The 18,594-nt window shown below is 39.9% G+C and overlaps 1 protein-coding gene across 1 annotated transcript in view; it reads left to right on the top strand.

The window, feature by feature from the left end:
- Positions 1-18,594, top strand: part of LOC104965491 (ryanodine receptor 3-like) — a 39,165-nt gene that overhangs the window by 1,246 nt on the left and 19,325 nt on the right. Inside the window, exons 2-3 of the mRNA XM_010794443.1 lie at positions 9,844-9,963; positions 15,454-15,558. Of these exons, the coding sequence (XP_010792745.1) occupies positions 9,844-9,963; positions 15,454-15,558 (225 nt within the window). The remainder of the gene's footprint in view (positions 1-9,843; positions 9,964-15,453; positions 15,559-18,594) is intronic.

The raw sequence follows: 18,594 nt of genomic DNA, 5'->3' as shown, positions 1-18,594 counted from the left end.
ATAAACATATGAGGTGGAGTATTCACCCTTTTTCACTGGGCGACGTAAAAGGAGACCCTGGAACCTTGAACTAAGAATAGTANTCCTGCCCCCCCCCTCCCTGTGAGCCCACTTTGCTCTGATTGGTCGGGACGTTGCGAGGCTCGCTGTTGGGAGGAGCGGACAGGTTTCCGTGTCGGCGAATCGCCGACACGGAAACCTGTCCGCTCCTCCCAACAGCGAGCCTCGCAACGTCCCGACCAATCAGAGCAAAGTGGGCTCACAGGGAGGGGGGGGGCAGGAGCTCCAACAAGCCGTTTAGGACAGAGAGTGAATACACATACTATACAGAGATGCTGTATGAGAAACCAATGTGATTTTGGAAAATTGCACAATTTAAATCTATTCTAGTAGACCTCAACAATGGAAATATGTTCAGTAGAAATGGCCATGACATGGGACCTTTAAGATTTGGATCTTAGACCAAGGTTTGAATAGTTTTAGCTTATGTTCCAATGGTTGTTTTGATAATGGCAGGATCTAATTGAGCTTCTCTGATGTAATTGGTTGAAAAGTTTATCGAAGTATGAAAAGAGTGGAGTCACATATCTGTAACAATGTAGAGGAAATGGTGAAAAGTTGTTGCTTTGTTTTTTAGAAATGATGTCTTTAATTTATTTCTGCAGATGTGGGCAACATGTAATGAAACATGACACAGTTCAAGATGCACTGAAGTAATGACAAACAATGCTACTAATGCTTTGATAATGATGATTTACACCTGGGGCAATTGTGTCTTCTACGAATGATGTTTATCGTCTTTGACACTGAAAACAGTTTGTGTTATTTTTCATATTATTTTTAAGATTTAACAGGTTTTTATGATCAATGGATTGTTTGTTGTTGTGGTTTTATTGCCTTGATGGTTTCATATCAAGTCTACGTTGAAAGCTAAGGGAGGACCATACGTGTAACCAATTTCACACCCATTTGTTGGAAATTGAGCCCAGGTATGGTAGGTACAGTAGGTAGTAAGAAGCACTATGGACTCGTAATATAGACCTTATGGACCTTTGGAGTCATTCCAGTATGCAGCATTTACCATGTTGCAATAGTTAATGCAAAGTCTGCCTCCTCATGAGAGTTGGAAAGAGACCGAGGCAGCGTTGTCCTGCGGCCTCAGGTGAACCTCCCTCAGATTGATGTAAATTGAATGGGAAGGATTTCCTCTGCATCGATTGAGCAAGCTGTGATGGCAGAGCTACTGTTTGTTTTTTGGCAGATTTTGTCTCTCTCCCCGTCGTCAGCGCTGAAGGAAAGCTACCTGCTGCCATCTCCATTATTTAAACAACCTTGATGTAAAGGTGGCAGGACCTCACCTCACTAACTCACCTTCAAGTGTGTACATGAGGTGCTCGGGGCGGCCCTGTATAGGTAAATCACTGACTAATTGATTATTTAGGATGACAGTATTCGTTTTAAATATTTAATAATGGATGAGCTCCTTCTTGGACTTGCATTAAAAATGTATGAAGGGTTGTGAAAAGTAGCTTCAGAAGATTAAGTACTTTTGGGTAAATACTAAACAATTTATAACAGCCAAAATCAATGTGGACCAGTTCTTTTGCATGGAGAATATGTCAATGGCGCTCTTTAATATGTATATACGCTGCTAAGTGGTACATGTAGTTGTGTTTAACATGCAGAGACAACAATGCATCTTTTCCTATCTTTTGATTTCCAGAAAGAACTCCATATTATCTTTGCATTATCCTATGTTTTTAATTTTGAACTGGTGTTGAAAAGGTAAAAAAATACCAATACATTATGAAAGTAGTGAGACAAGGCTCTGCGACATTTCGGGCAGTATGTTCATACCTGAAATACTTATTGTTGTGTTAAATTACTTATGAATTGCAGAATAATCTACTGGTCTGTAATGTTAAGGAACCATATTTTTGGTAATTCTTATACGCTAAAATCATACAATCTAAATCAACAACTTGTTTTTAAATGTTGTCTCTGATGCACTTACTCAACAACAATATCCTTCCGTACTGTGTGCATCACATATTACATCGTAACCCAACATTGATTTAGCATTGCTGTTTCAGACTCAGCAGGAATGACAGTGCAGTGTGTTGTGGTGTTAGCAGTAGAATCACAGAGAGCAGCAGCAGCAGCGTGAGCGGACTCTCAACTCTAATAATTACCGTCATTAATCAACGGAGGACGGAAAAAGGTGCCGACCGCCAGCCTCATAGCTTTTTGATGTTCCCTTAGGTCACTTTCATTTAACACTTACACGGCAGTTAGTGTTGTTATTGAATGTTAACACCTTTTTTATTTATTTAAAGGCCACTGAAATAATTTATTCTCAATCGGCCTCACTGTGCGTGATGCCTTGGTTGATTAAAACACTATTTTCTGCCAAAGTTTGAATAATCTTGGCTATTTCTGCGACATTTCAGTTGACATTTCAGGTTTGTCCTGCAATTTCTGATGTTTTTTTGGCAACCTACGGGCAGCAGAAACCGGTTGCAACAATCTTTGACATATCATCATTATTTCTCAGAAACCCAGCTATGTCCACCTGATCAATAATCTTCATATAATAACTCAATGTAGACTTCGCCCCACTGGCAGTTGTTGACAGACAGTTTGGGCGAACAAATAGGCTTTTTTCTCGATATCCGATCCAGTAATGTGGCCAGTATTGAAAATCCCTAGTTTTTAGAGCCTTTTTGTTAAACTATTTGCTTAAAAACAAAGCTTAAGAGGGCAATGAGAAGAAGCTTAAACATTTGTAAAAGTTTGTCGGCTGAACATTAAGTTAATTCCCCTATTGTCTTCACAGTGCCTTTGGCCACATTGTTCCTATAATAAATTCGGACTGTAGGCGCTTAAAGACTTAAAGCCAAGTTTGCTGAGCATGAAAGCTCTTTTTAGAAAAACGCCTTGAGTCACTGAAGAGCTCTGCTGGTGCAGTTGGGTGCTTTGAGTTGCTCAAGGGCACCTCATACTAATAATAGGGGGATCTGATGTTTGAATAACTGATCCCGTTCAAATTATTTTCTGACAAGACAGGATTTGAGAATGTTTCACTTTTGGGGAAAACATGATTCTGTCTGACACTTCTCCAATAATTCACTCATCGTTAGTTTCTCAGTAGGACCACTAACATTTTAGAAACACCATTTTCTATTTGCTGTGTTCATCCAGCCGTAACAGCTGCAGTCTAGAGATGACACATCGTTGCTTGATGGATCTGGAAAGCATTTCCAGGCCTTGCAGGCAGGGAGGTTTACCTTGTCACACACCGCCGCTGATGTATCGCAAAACACTTAAACGCTCATTGAATTTATCTTGTGTCGCGTCCTCTTATTGACCCATAGCCATTCGGTCTGTCTCAGGAATGAAAGTCTGGGAAGTGTATTTCAAAGAAAAAGTGCTCTCCTTATCCCGTCTCTGTCCTCTGGGTCTTTTGTGGTGTGAAATCTCAAATAATCTAAAGTTTGCATCGACTTTGATACTCGCAGATATGACAGAATGGAGGGTAAAAACAGATGAGCTGAGGGGGGTTAAGTTCAGGTGACTGTTTCACTTCAACTGCCCTGCACTTCCTTTCCTCTCCCTCACCTCACATACACAATCCTGTCCACCTCTTCACACCTCACTGCGTCTTCCCAGTGTCCGCTCTGTGTCATCAGGCAGGATGATGGACTTCAGAGGCTTCGTCCCTGACCGGAGGCCAACATTATTTCCGTACTTCCTTATGCTAAGGTGCTTTCCACGCTTGGGGAGACCTCTATTTTTTGAAGCTTCTCCAAAGCAATATGCATACAAACTAAGCCAAGGAAGTCCAATTTGTTATAGGAACACCATATCAATCCTGGGGTCCATGGCAAGCATACTGCGGGACAAAACCTGAAGGATTTTATTTACTTTTTTCCTCCTATATGGAGCTCAAATGTGAAGTGCATAATTCATTTTGACCATAATGTCGTCGGGGACATGCACACAGTTGCATATTACATTCTGCATTCATACTAGGTGGGACAATGTTGACTTCATGTTAAATGCAACTGCAATGACACATCTGTGTGAATCCTGAGGTAAGAAAGATTTCTACTCTTTGAAGACATTTTATTTTATAAAGATTTGTTGTGCTTTATGACAGCTATGATCACCTGCTGTTGTGATGCTTTGCTTGGAGGTCAAGACATGTTTGAAATACTATGGCAATCATTATAGATATTAACAAAATACATTGGCATAGAATGAAGACAAATACGTTTTAAAAGTAAAGCCATGGAAACATTTTAAGGTCCAACTATTGTCTGACAAATCTGTCCTTGTCAATCGAGACATTTATCTTGAATGTCATTGGCCGACTTTTACTAAATCTATCTGGTGAAATATGAAAGCTAGACCTAAATCAAACTGGTCTAAGGTCAGGCAGCTCCACAACTTGTGGGACAAGTAAGTTACAAGACAAACATGAGTTTCATCTGCATTTGGAAAAAAACACACATAATGTCATTTGTAGTTTAAGTATTTCAGTGTTTTATAAAGATTATGGTTATAATTTACACAGAAAGGTTTGATGCTGAGGAAGTAAAGAATGAAGCTCCACATTGACTTCATCCTGCGAGTACTCTGAAGCTGAGTGGCTGTTTGGATAAGAGACTACACCTCATTGATTTAAACACTTTATGAATCAGATATGACTAAGAGGAGTCTGTCTTCTGTAGAAGAAGAAGTGAAAGCGAAGCCAAAAGGAACTGCTGCTGGTGCGATATTTATACAAGTATAACCTTTGAGGTGAAAGGATGTTCTCTCTGACATTTAATGTAGGACTAAAAGAAAAAGGTTACTAGGAATAATTGTTAGAAGCTACTTCTGGTAAGACAGTTTTTCTTACAAGGTTTCGACGTCTACAAACACTGATCCTGATCGTTGAATATTGATCTTTTGCTTGTCATGCCTTTTTAGTAGACTTCACTGCATCTAAATAGTCGTTGCCTTTAATCTAGAAAAACACCTCTAAAGGTCACATGTGTCCATGGAATTTATTCATATACTGAATCCTTCTATTTTCCAAAAGACTAACTGGAACAAATAGACTCAATGTCCACTGTCTTCCATTCGAAAATAGGAAATGCTATCATCAAAATGAATATGGATTTAGTATTACGGAAAAATGAAATTGATCTGGCAGTGAAACGGCTTGGGAGACCTGCACGTTAGCAATCTTGTACCCTTTGTTCTTTCTTGTGAGCTATCGAGCGAAACTCAATTATGGAGACAGACAATATTGCTAAATTACCCAGCCTGTAAATAGAGATTTGTTGTCACCCGGTGTGTGTTTGAGAGGTAGGAGGTTGCTTGAGGTGCAACCAGTGTGGCTGACTGCAGTGACTAACCGTGGATCTTTAACGGTAGAGAACACGACAGCAGAACTAAAATGTCAAATTGCTAAAAAGCCAACGTTCCAGTCTGTCTCTGTCTCTCTTTCTCTCTCAGTTTTTTGTTGTGGCTTCAAGTCCTATCTTTTTCCTCACCGTCACTGCCTTTTAATCATTTTTCAGTCTTGTTTTTTCCGCTCTACAAGGTTTCAAAATGTAACACACCTCAGGGTTTGGATTGGAACAACAGCTTCATTATTTATCGTCAGGTGTTCATTAGTGCAGAGATATGGGTTAGTTTATTTCAGAATTCTGGGATAGACGCTCTGTATACATTCTTGTTTTTCATATTTAACATTTTAAATCTCACTTGTATCATTCACGCTCTGATGCAGGCACCAACATCAGCCTTTTATACGGATTATCAGTCTGTAGTCCTCACACATCTACACTGTATCTACTTTGATCTCCATGTTGTGAGCTAAGCTTTAGTAAAAACACGTTGCTAAAGCTGCACTTAGCACCCTGCCTGACATTTATGAGAAACACGACTCCAGTGCAGTCAGAGCAACTCAGACAGACTGCACAGCGCTGCAGTGTGAACAAGGAGGCCAAACACCTTGGTATTTTCTTAAACCCCTTCAGTTTTCAACCCACTGCCCCCCATTTTCCCCTTCTGAAAAGGTCTGCCTGTTGATTTTTCACTGAGCATGTGCAAAGCATGCGTGTGAAAATAGGAGCGCTGAGGGATTGAACAGATTCACCTTTTCTCAAGTTCACATTGGTGGGAGCAGCGGGTGAGTTGTGGGAGTTTATTTGGCACGCCAGAGCATCTGTGGCTCTCGGGTTTCCGCTGGTGGATACACACACACACACGCATGCACGCACGCACGCACGCACGCACACACACACACACACACACACACACACACCTGTCGCTGTCTGTAAGGGGACACCGGCTGCTTATTGAACGTAGAGGAAGAAAACAAGAAGGCAAGAGAGGACTGGGGAAAGGTTAAAGGGCAGGTGGAGACCCCCAATCGATGGTGCAAGTGGACATTCAATCTTTTAGCTTAAACCAGACTCTTTTGTTTGATTGAGAGGTGTCGTACCCTCAGGATCCAGAGGGATATCGAGGGTTAGTGAGGACGGGTGGGGTCGGGTTGGGAGAGGGCAGGGTCAAGTTCCCGCTCTCCCCTTGGAAGCTGGGGGAAGCAGCCACCCAGGGCCCTATACATAGGACTGATGCTGCTCTTTAGCTGTTCAGCAGATGGTCACACTGCTGCCGCGTGGATCACTTTGCCTCGGATTCTCTGGCTAAAGATCAAGTCAGGGGTGTAGAGAGGGACAGAAAGCGTCTTAAGAAAGTGTCCTGGCTGTGAAAACACATGGCTACTTCATTAGTTGTTGAGATTCAATCATAGCGATTGGATTTTTATGAGAGAACGCCACTTTGTAGGTTTCTTGGTCTTAAACCCTCCCCATAAACAGTGTCTCTGGTGGTTGTTTTTATTTAGAGCGATGTTGGCGTTATCATCCTTTCTACTCGGATGACTGGATGGCATCCTGTCTATGAAGCTTTTTAAATCCCAGTGCAACCCTGACCACTTCTGGTTCTGGAGCTGCACTATCAAAGTGAAATTATAATTGTGTCTCAGACATTTAAATGTTGCTTATTTCTATACAACTCAAGTATTGATGAACATATGTTGCTGCCTGGTTTTAAAAGCTAGATCTAACTGCTGCTGAAGATTTTTCTGACAGTAAACGCTATCATTACATTAGTATAACAATTTCGTAATTATTCAATTCTAAAACATGTTTTTTATGAAATCCTGATCGTTTGATTTGACTAATTATAAATGCCCGATATCTCTTACTGTATATCAAAGTGATTTGCAACTCTGTTAGCCAGTTGTGTTCATGGTGACAAAACAAGTTGAGATCTTAAGATGATTTGATATTTATAGCCTTTTTATTTGATTAATTATGGTAGATACAGATATGGTACATATAGGTACAGTTTGTTTTTGACATGTTCAAGAAAAATATATTTGTGTAACTTCGGTCGCGTCCACTTCTTTCTATAAAAGTGCACTATTTTTCTTGGATATTAAAGAAATCCAAAAGTATTTAAATACGTATTTTCTTATTGAATGTAATTTCTACGTACTTGATTACTGACTGACTATTTTTTAAAGTAATCTGACCCAGCCTGTTGGCACATTCATAAGCCTTTAAAAAGACACACACTCGTAGATGAAGCACAACACTAACGGTGCCAGGCCCCGCTGGTTTCCTAAGGCCACCACAATTCCAAACATCTGAAAAGAAAGAGGTGCATTTACTCGATTTTAAAGAGGTGACAAGTCTTCGGTCAACCCGTGGAGATATTGAGTGTCTCCGTCTGTCAGACTGAGACAACAAGCTGTGTTTCCTCCATCACAACTCTACCAGGAGAGCTGCAGCGGTGTCTCTGAGCCAACATTGATGCTTTCTGCTTTCTGTAATTACCTCCCTGAAGCCCAGAGTTGGATTCTGGGTATTTAAAACGCTGATGGTCGGGGACTTTTGGTGCCAAATCGGCTCTCTTTCACTTCCCTGTGACATTTACCTCCACTGTGCGTCAGTATTGAAAGTGCTTGAAGACAGATTTTATTTTGTGAGGTTGTCAATACTGCCTTTTTGTGGATATGCTTTAATGAGCTTCTGCACTAATTAGCTGCTGTATAAATCCCCTTTCAACATAATGTAGCTTTTTGTCAATTTCAGTTACAGAGCTAAGTGTTTCTGTGGAATAATATCGATCACATCTCTGAAGTAGGAATGACTTAATTTGTACAATATATTATTGTTCCTTTATTTTGTTTTACTAAGGGAAAGACATGTTATAAGATAAGAAAATAAATTCATTTAAAAAAAATTCTTCTTACTGCTCTGTTTGTGAAATGAATGTGTTTTACTGTTCAGGAAGAAGACTGTCTGATCTTACAGTATCTATTAAATCTAATTAGTGATGCTTCCAATGCATGATTGTAATGTTCACTCTAAATACAAACCAAAAAGAGATTATGTTTAGGCTTCTTACAATGTCTGTTTGAACTTTTGCATATGCCGGAAGAGACGAGAAATCGGAAAATTGTTCTGGATTTTGCAAGACACCCTTTTCTCTTTGTTTTCATTTCATTTCCATCTCTACAGCAGTGTGAAATTACAAATGCTCTCATTTATCGTTCGTAACAGGAGACTGTATGCTTTCAAATGAAGTTTAAAAAAACGTCTGCAGTATTAAAAACACCCCAGAAAAAAATCCTTCATATTATGCTTTTCTTCACACAATATTCTGACCATGCAGGGTGACTTTTATTTTCTATCAGTATCACATTACGTCTTCTAGTTTTGGTTCCAGAGTGCCATTGTTTTGAAATGCTGTCAGGCTCTGTTATCTCCCTCCTGGTTTCTCTGCAGCCTGTATCTAAATCTATTGAATTAATACTGCTGTGAAGGCGGTGGGAGCCAGAACCATGGCAACCATCAGCTCAGATTAGTGTGGGACGGTAGCTGGCAGGGGAGACACACACACACACACACACACACACACACACACACACACACACACACACACACACACACACACACACACACACACACACACACACACACACACACACACACACACACACACACACACAACACATCGATATCTGTGTTGCCAAATAGAGCCGACCCTCTCGACCCTGACAGATACAGATGTTGGTTTATTGGATGATTTGAATCGAGGGTTTCCTCTCTCCCACGGAGATAACAAAGACTGAGTAACAGGTTTAGAAATGATATTCCTCAATGCTGCTGATCTATATAGGGTTTGTTCTTTTCGTTTCTACTGCTGAATTGGTTTTCTCTTCAAAGTTGACAACAAGATACTTCATTTTACCCCATTGACAATGCACAGATGTTCTTAACCAACACATGACAAATTATTATGGATAAAGGACTTTTTATATTATATAAGATTAAAAGAAATGTGTTTCAACGCTAGACTTTTTTTGTTGAAATGGATCAGCCTCCATTCTATACCATAAGTTGTTTTTTGAATGCCTCTTTTAATCAGAAAGCCTCACGTGCAGCATTACATGTCATACATTACATACATTCAGTACTGTGGACAATCCCCACAGGAGCAATTTGGGGTGAAGTGTCTCAGGGACACAACGACATGCTGACTGCAGTGGGACTCAAACTTGCTACCCCCTGATTCAAAGTCCAGCACTCTATCCACTGAGCCACAGCCGCACTGATAAAATGTATATCTACGTGTCAATTTGAAAACTTAAAGTGAGGCTTGCATGAGAGGCAACAAAACTGAGCCAATCTAGATATGTTTCTATCTTGCCCCATCTTGTTTAGGTCACTGTCACAACATGTTTGTCTCTAACGCCTCTCTTTCCTCTGGCAGGATGATGAGGTGGTGCTCCAGTGTGTGGCCACCATCCAGAAGGAGCATCGCAAGTTTTGCCTGGCTGCCGAGGGACTGGGAAACCGTGTGTGTTATCTGGAATCCACTTCAGAAGCTAAGGTGAGGATTGCAAATGGCCCCATTTTGTGCTTTGGATATTAGGAGAAAATAGGACGTCTGTAGCAGTTTGGGATGAAACAAGCAGCTATAGCAGCTACACAGCAATGCATGACCTTTAACCTGATGCAGTACTTGAGAAATCTGTTTCGGAAATTACTTTTGATGAAACTAACCACCATTTTCATGCAAAAAAAATTAATTAAAGGTCACCTATTATACAAAATCCACTTGTTCATGCCTCTTCTACATCAGCATGTGTCCCCTCTGTGTAAAGAGATTCTGAAAGTTTCAGGAACAAAGATTCTCTCTCTTTTTGTCCTGATCCATTTCTATAAAAACCTGTCTGAAAATGAGCTGATCCGATTTTGGCCACTTTATGATGTCATAACGATGTTTTGGCTTGTTGGCTTGTGTAACCATTAGCCAATCACCAACCAAGGTAGCACCCCCCCCCTTATCACCTGAATCTCCTCCTAGAGCACCATTGAGTTCTTTTTAACCAAATCGCTCTCAGAGGGGCGTGGGGAGGGGCTCCTTATTTTTCATCTAAAGTAACAGACAGAGAATCAGCACTTTTGAAACAGGGCTGAAACAGAGGGGATTATGGGTAATGCTGCAATTATCTGTTTGGTGTTTGGAGCCAAACACTTCAGAGACATGTTTGTATATATCTGAGACCTATAATATATTGATGAAAAAATGTATAATAGGGGACCTTTAAACCTTGTTTGCATGACTTCGCTACGTAGGTGAGTTTTCGTGTTTGGCGTGATGACATTTAGTAATCTCATATAACCACTCGTTAGCACAACTAGTAAGCAAGCGCCTTTTCTAGGACATGTACGAGCCTCACATTTCACAAGTAGGGTATTTACAGATGTATTTATCTCGTAAAACAAAACCTTCAAATCTCTTAAGCTTTTGTCAACCACAGACCTTTTTTTTATGCATCCAAAAATCTATTAAAAAAACCGCAATGACTTCAAGGCGAGATAACCAAAAGTGCAAGAAATGCTAACTTGTTTCCAGGTTTAAAGTTTTATAAACTTCCACCTACTCTTAATGAGATGAGCTTTTCTGTCAAAGAATAGGGAAGAAGTAGAGAGACCTATGGTGCAAAAATAAAGCTACTTTGATCAAAACAAAACAACCATTTCAGTGATCCAGGTTCAGTTCCAGCTTGGCCAGAAACGCTAAAACATGACAGGGGTCGGTTATGTATCATTTACTTGTTTCTGCACCGGTGCACCCTAGTCTATGTTTTTGACCACTATTGTTTTAAAATAGAGAAGTTTCCTTTAAGAGTTTTTCAAAATTAGCATTTAGCTGCCTGTGGCGTTGTAACAGAGCTGTCAGTAATCTGTTACACGTCTCATTAATTTTCCCTTCGACAACACTTACTGCATGGTCATTACAAAAAATGACACGTTGAAATGAAGCAGATCGTGTTGGCTCTGGAGAATATGCCTCTTAATAGAAACACAATTGTTGCTTGCACCATTAGTCACAACATTTGCAGTGATGCTGTCAGTCAGTAGCGCGGATCTACGTGGGATACTAAATGCATCTTACATATGTAAACAAATGATGTTTTATTTTCGGCTCAACACTTAACGAGCGATAATCACATGATCACAAATGAAACCCTCTAATGCCAGGATGTTTTTGAGCTGTGCATATCGTGTAAAGCCTGATTTAATTTAGCCACTGAGCAGAAAGACTTGGGGAGTCATTTCTGCTGATCCTGGAACAGTTGTTGAGTCGGAGGGGAACACTTGTGTAGTTGTAGGCAGCGCATCACACACACCTGTCTCCTCTCACCTTGGGTACCGGTGACAATGCTCCAGGCCTCCTTAGGTGTGAAATGTGGGAGTGTAAAGGGGGAGGGGAGGTCGGCAGGATGGGAGGGGCTGTCATCTGCTGGCGGATCTCAGGTGTTGACACCTCATTTCCCAGACTGACTCTTTCGAATCCTGCCTTCCTGCTGCTGCTGCGAGGGAGAAATAAGGCCAGAGTGAATGTGATCATTACATTTCATTAAGCTGATGCTTTCAGCGACTTACAATAAGTGCAATCAACCAAGAGCAGACAAATTGAAGCATTAGTGAATTGGATCTGATTTAAAGAAGAGATCTGAGGCCATTTTCTCAGTTGCTCCATATATTGATTTTATTGTCTCCATATTCAAAGTCAAACCATTAGTAGCAGGGTACTATATGCAGGAATCCTGAAGTCAAATGTAATCCCTTTTAAGACCTTTTTTTAAGACCCTTTCCATACATTTTAAGACCTCATCGCCACTTCAAGTTTTAACCGGTTACATTGGCGACACATTTACTACAGTATTGATTGTCCTTCCTCCTTATCTTCCAACCATTTGGACGCAAACTTGCATTTCCCCATAACGATGTTGTTTGACAACCGGCGTAAACGGACCTTCGCGCGCTATCAAACAGTGAGCGTGCGATGTCCTTCAGATGACGTCAAATCCAACGGGATGCCATAAATAAACTACACAGAATCACACTACAGACCTACGCAATGATTACATTCAGGCACACTGTAGAATACAACCTCTTTGGACAATTTATATACTTATTGAAAACAAGCTACAAAATGTAATACCTTCGAAGATGCCGTTTAATACTTTTTAAGACCCCGCGGACACCCTGTAGCCCGCGGCACCTCTTATTCAAAAATGTGAATATTCAGGAGGGAAAATACAATCTTAGAATAAAATGAATCCTCTTCCTTTAACGTATAGGAAGTTCACATTAATGCCAGTGTATGCAGTATAACACATAAGTACAGTACACACAAATGAATAATTGGTGTCCTAGCATGAAGTGTGAGGAAGGCTATTGTTTTTGCGCAGATTATAATTGTTCTGCTTTTGAACTTTTGAGGTGTCTAATGTCAATACATTTAATGAAATAACCCAAAGGATCATAATTGTGCAAACTTCCCTGCTTTGGGACGCCCCCCAGACAATCCAGAGATAGTTACCCGACGCACCCCTCACACAGCGCGCGACCGGTCATAAACAGACTTTCAGCGAGTGAACGGGTCGTTGTGTGTTCCGTGTTGAGCGTGTATGAAACTATAACCACAACACAACACAACACAACATAACAAACGAACATCCTGTAATACCATAACTCCTGTGAACAAATACAGTTTGGATATCTACACCCCCTGGATTGCCGCAATCTTTCTGACAGAAGATTTATGCCAGACTTGTATACACCAGCATTCTTTATTCATAATTTTCACAATAATTATATCCTTTAACTCTAACATTAAAAAAAGGGCTCATATTATATTGCATGCTTTAGTTTGGGAACAAGAAGAGGTTAATGGGATTTACAACACTAGTAATCTATTTTCACTAACTCACATGATGCAAGACTCTGGATTATTAAATACTGCTTGATCTTCTGAAGGATCACTTTGCTCATTTTCACGGCTGATATTATTGTCTTAAACTCCCTGTAGTAAAGGTCGCTGCGACCGTTGAGACTCTTCTGTTCCCAGACAAGCGAGAATGTTCAGCGTGTCTGCCCATCAGGAAGAAGTATGATAATTGGGATATTGGCGGGCGGTGAATAATTCATAAGCGTGTCAGATCTGTAGCGGGTTGCGAGTTATCACTGTGAAAGCTCTTATGACACCACAGGTGTGTCATGTCATGTTGCAGCTTCTTGCAAAAGAACATTTTCAAATAACCCAGTTTTAAGTTTTGTGGAGAGATGACTAAATATTGGGCTAGCTTGCCTATGAAAAATGTATTTTTCTACACTTTGTCTTAGATTTGTTGACATTGGAAACCTCTTTTGTGGTTGTAAATGTAATTAAATTATGATTATCTGAGTAGAAAACATTTGTGTGCAGTGCAGGCTCACAGATCTGGACACTGCAAAGCGGTGTTGGAGGTTCCATGCATGTTTGCGTTGAGTTACAGAGCAGCGCCATCCTCATTATCACCCAGCAGCCCTCCCCTCTGCTCACATTTCTCACTTCACTGCAGAGGTCAGGGGTCAGCCGGGTGTAATACTGAGTCAGGGCAAGTGCCAAACACCTTTAAATCACTTCTGTGTTGGGGACAGATGGATAGCATGTTGCGTAAAGCTGGCTATTGTTGTGAAAGATTAGTGTAATTAATAAAAATAGTAATATAGAAGCAAATGAGAGTAGGGATAGGAACTGATTACATGTCATGTCAGTATAATGTGAATCAACAGTGCCATCTAGCACATCACAAGGTAAATACGTTTTTCATACTTTGACAAGTAGATTCAAGTGTTATTTACATATTTTATGTAATCTCAAATGCTCCATTTCCATTATTCAATTGCCTTGTTTTGCATTTGCACTTTGACTGGACTTTTCTGGCAGCATGTATTTAAAGTTTATAAACTAAATAGGATGATGAAGAGAAATCTAAAGCATGAAACAAAACACATTGTGCTGAGGAATAAACACTAGCCTACATAATAATTGGTCATTGCACCTGCATGCTGTACACCTTTTGACACCCCTCCTTATAATCCCCAGTCACTCTTTAGCAACACACTGGGATTGCAAAGAAAGTTGCAAATCATCAGAATAATTTACAAGCACTATTCCTCACTGAGTAGTAATTCAGTTTGTCTCTGGTCTCAGATCAGTGCCTGCAACTAATTTAGAAGCCAATTACTGCTGTGGAAATATCAGAACTGCATATTTCTGTTATCAGATCAATTGAGTTTAATTTCTTTAAGATGCATGAAGATTAATAGAAACAAATGAATAAGAATTTGTATATCTAGCATTAATTTGACCAGAATGAAAGTGAAATTTTCAGACAGATCCCAGCGTACATGAGCTATAAAAGGTAGAAAAATGTCTATATCGGCACCAAAATTAAAGGCAATGTTTCCCACAACCTCAGCCAGTTTTGTTAAATTAGATTCTAAATATTTTTCCGTTGTTGTCAAAAGTTTGTTTCCAAAACTGTTTGAATATAAATCAATTTGACGTGTCATGACAAGCATCTGTTTAGAGCCTCTTTAGATTGCCACTGCATTTTTATTTAAGTCACAGCCTGCACGTTACAGTCCATCAAACTAAATGGATACCATGTGTGACGACTTTTACAGTGTCAATAAGCATTACAAATGAATTGATATATTTCTAAAAATGATGCAGCTAAGAGTTCTTTAACATTTGAAAAGCATATCAAGTTTGCCTCAAGTTTCCTGTTATGTATGACATGTCAATAAATCTGAGCTCTGAGGATCAGGAATGTTGGTTGCAGTAACAAATGCTTGAGGCTATACTGGGAACATAAAAGAGAAACAAAACAGTCTGGAGAATAGAAACTCCTGGCACATTGATTATGTATCCAGGAGTGGAGTCTGTTTCTTATGAAAAAACTGCCACCGTCAATGCCTCTTCAACTAATGTTTCCTTCCCTCCCCCCCTCTCTCCTTTCTTCCTTCCCCCCCGCAGTATGTTCCTCCAGACCTGTGTGTGTGTAACTTTGTGTTGGAGCAGGCCCTGTCGGTGCGGGCTCTGCAGGAGATGCTGGCTAAGACTGGGCCGAACAGTGAAGGGGTGAGTACTACCATCGTCTGATATCGATCTTACACAACACACTGTACACTTACATACACAAACACGTACACAAATAAATCTGTAGTCTATCAGTAGCACTTGGTCGAAAATACCCGTGAGTTATTTTTTTAGGTTTCAGTGAGCAAGTCTCATAATTTATTTCTGCTTTTTATATGCACTGTGGTCTGAGTGAGTGTAAACGAATAATTATCTGTTTTCCAGTTGACATACTAGGATATTTACTGTGTAAACTTGAAAAGAAATCCACTGCCTGTTAAAGCGTCATAGTACTGGAAATACAAATGCACCAAATCTGTTCATAGTGGTCTCAGTTCAAATACTGTAAACTGACCTGATTGGAAATACTTCAGAGACCTTTTGAAGCCACTTTATCACAACCAAGTCCAGCCCCGGTCGTTTTTCTATTGTCCCCAAAATGATGCATTCAAATGCTGTCAGGTTTTCAGGATTTCAGGTTTGGCCGTATTTGATGACCTACTTTCCCATAGTGAGAAAAGCACCTAATGAAAATGTCACATCAGATGCTGATGATCAGATGTGTGAGAACATGTTTAGACAGAAAAAGATGTTTGTATAAAATATGACAGTGTGATTATTTATGCATAGACTAAATGTTACTACTTTTCGGGCATTTTACTTTGATGGTTGGTTGGATTAAATCCCAAAGGCAAAGCAGACGGACCCAATCTAGCAATACTCTGAACTACTTCAACACCAAGAACTGATATTGAATTCTAAATAGAAACTGTCTCTTTTCATTCTCTGTAACACTCTCCTGTTCAGAAGGCAATGATAATGAAAGGCCGTCAGGGGTCAAAGAAAGGAGGGCAATGATCTGTTAGTGCACTTCTGCATCCACAGCCTCCTTTCTCCTCTTGATTTACACTTAACAGTCCTCCGGCTCCACTCCATCTCACTTGGCATGTTTATTAGAAACGGTAAGTAATCTTTGATCGGGCTCTGTGGTGCCATGGAGTTTTCATCGACGGGCAATGAAGCTTGCTGGTCTACATTCAGTCTGTTAACCCCCGTCGTATGTTCATATTCTTTCATGATGCTGCGCTCAAACAAAGTCATTTCACGTGTCGTTTAATCTCATCACCCACCCATCCTCGATCCAGAGAAGGGGTAAAGACATGGGAAGGGATGGCATCACACGTTTGGATGAAATGCTAATGTTTTGGGAAAAGCAAAGAGAAAACAGTGCTATATTTTAATTTACATCCCAGCATTTAATTTGGAACAACAAACCACGATATACAAGACAATTCTTTATAGTGATCTTTTTTTCCCCTATTAATAACAAAGTGTGTATTTTTCGGGAAGTTCCCAAATTGATGAGCCTATTTAATATGTTTTGCTACTAAATAGGAACAGAGATGACAACACTGTTTGCATTAGTCATTGTGCCAGACAGCTGCAGCAATCAGAGAAACCTGAGCACAACACAACATGATATTTTGAAGATTAAGTATCAAATCCTAAATATGAATGCAAGCTAGCCAAAATTGTGTGTTGTGCTGCATGCTACCACTCTTCCTTCATGTCGCTTTCTGGCACAAATGGTTCTTTAAGTGTCTTATTTTGTGTGTACCGCTTGGGTCGTCCCTACTGGTGAATCAGGCCTACGTTGTTATTAGCCTGGGTAGCAGATTTGTTTTGTGCTTAACAATGCAACATTGTTGGCTGGCCTTGTTTGGCAAGACAACATGATGTTGGCCAGAATACACAATCTGCTGGTAAGGCTAATAAATCAGCATCCACTATCCTTTCCACTGCAACGGCCCATTTCTCTCCATTGTTGCTCTCACATTTGCGTAATTGACTGCCATGCAACCCGATAACAAGTTATTTTCATTTGTATTTTTTTGTTACTAGAGTGCTGACCATGAAAAATGGGTAGGTCCATCAGTTTGTTCATCCATCACGTTGTCAGGGTGCATGACAGACTGCCAAACGAAAGGGTTGAATTTCCGGCACTTTCATTTAAAGTGACGACCATTTCTCGATTGCCATAAAATGTTCATTTATAGCTGGAACTGCATTTAGTTTAAACTGCGGTGGCAGGTACTGCAGTGTTAGGAGATATTAAGCTAATGGTGGTACATTTCATTTTTTCCACCTCAGCACATATTGTGAAGATGGATATTAAAACACATTTATTTCTGTGTACTTCTTCTGGATTGTAAATTACTTTCCTTTTAGCATAACTTCTGGGCCAGAGTGCGAGACACAATCAATTGGCTCGTCACAGATATCTCCAAACTTAAAATGATGGCAATCTTGAAATAGACATCCGTTGGTGCTCTCACGTTGTACACAGGAGTCAAATGTTTTGCCTGGTCTCTGAAGACTGCTCTGTGTAAAGTGTGTAAGCACTTTAATTTGAAAGTGCTGGCTTTTCATTTGCTTAAGCTATTCATCCTTATTATTTTTTTGCTTCCAATGCAATAAGATTCAAGTTTTAGTATGCAGCTTACAGTATTTGAGCTGTTAAAAGATACATGCATACATGTTGCTTACCAAAGGTAGTGGTGAGCTCCCTTATTTATCTAATTTACTGAATTTAAGTTGAAGGATCTGAAAACCCACACGTTGGCAGAAAAAACTCACTCTTGTGGTTTTGGTGTGCTGCACTGTTTTCTCTGGGTTTGTTCTCTAACATCAATTAATATTAAGGGATTTTAAACAAGTTAATGTCCTGATTGTTTCACTTTTTTTGAGCAAAGCTGTTTATATATAATTCGAGGTTTATTCAAGTCGCACTTCAGTTTTAATCTATTTTTCTTTACATCCTCAACTTGTGTTTTTCTTCTCTTAACTTTCACATAATACACATCACAGTGTACATCATATTTTTTGATGGACTGGTATAAAGTAAATAATAAAGCACATGAAGCACAATTACTCTCTCATTACCCAAATAGTTTGAAGGACAGGGCAGTGCTTATGTACATTAGAATCGATATATCAGATGGTACTTAGCAAATGAGTTTGGCATTAATCCCTTCATGA

Source organism: Notothenia coriiceps, unplaced genomic scaffold, assembly GCF_000735185.1.
Source record: "Notothenia coriiceps isolate Sejong01 unplaced genomic scaffold, NC01 NC01_scaffold00037244, whole genome shotgun sequence".
Lineage (NCBI taxonomy): Eukaryota > Metazoa > Chordata > Actinopteri > Perciformes > Nototheniidae > Notothenia > Notothenia coriiceps.
This window is presented reverse-complemented; position numbering and strand designations above follow the sequence as displayed.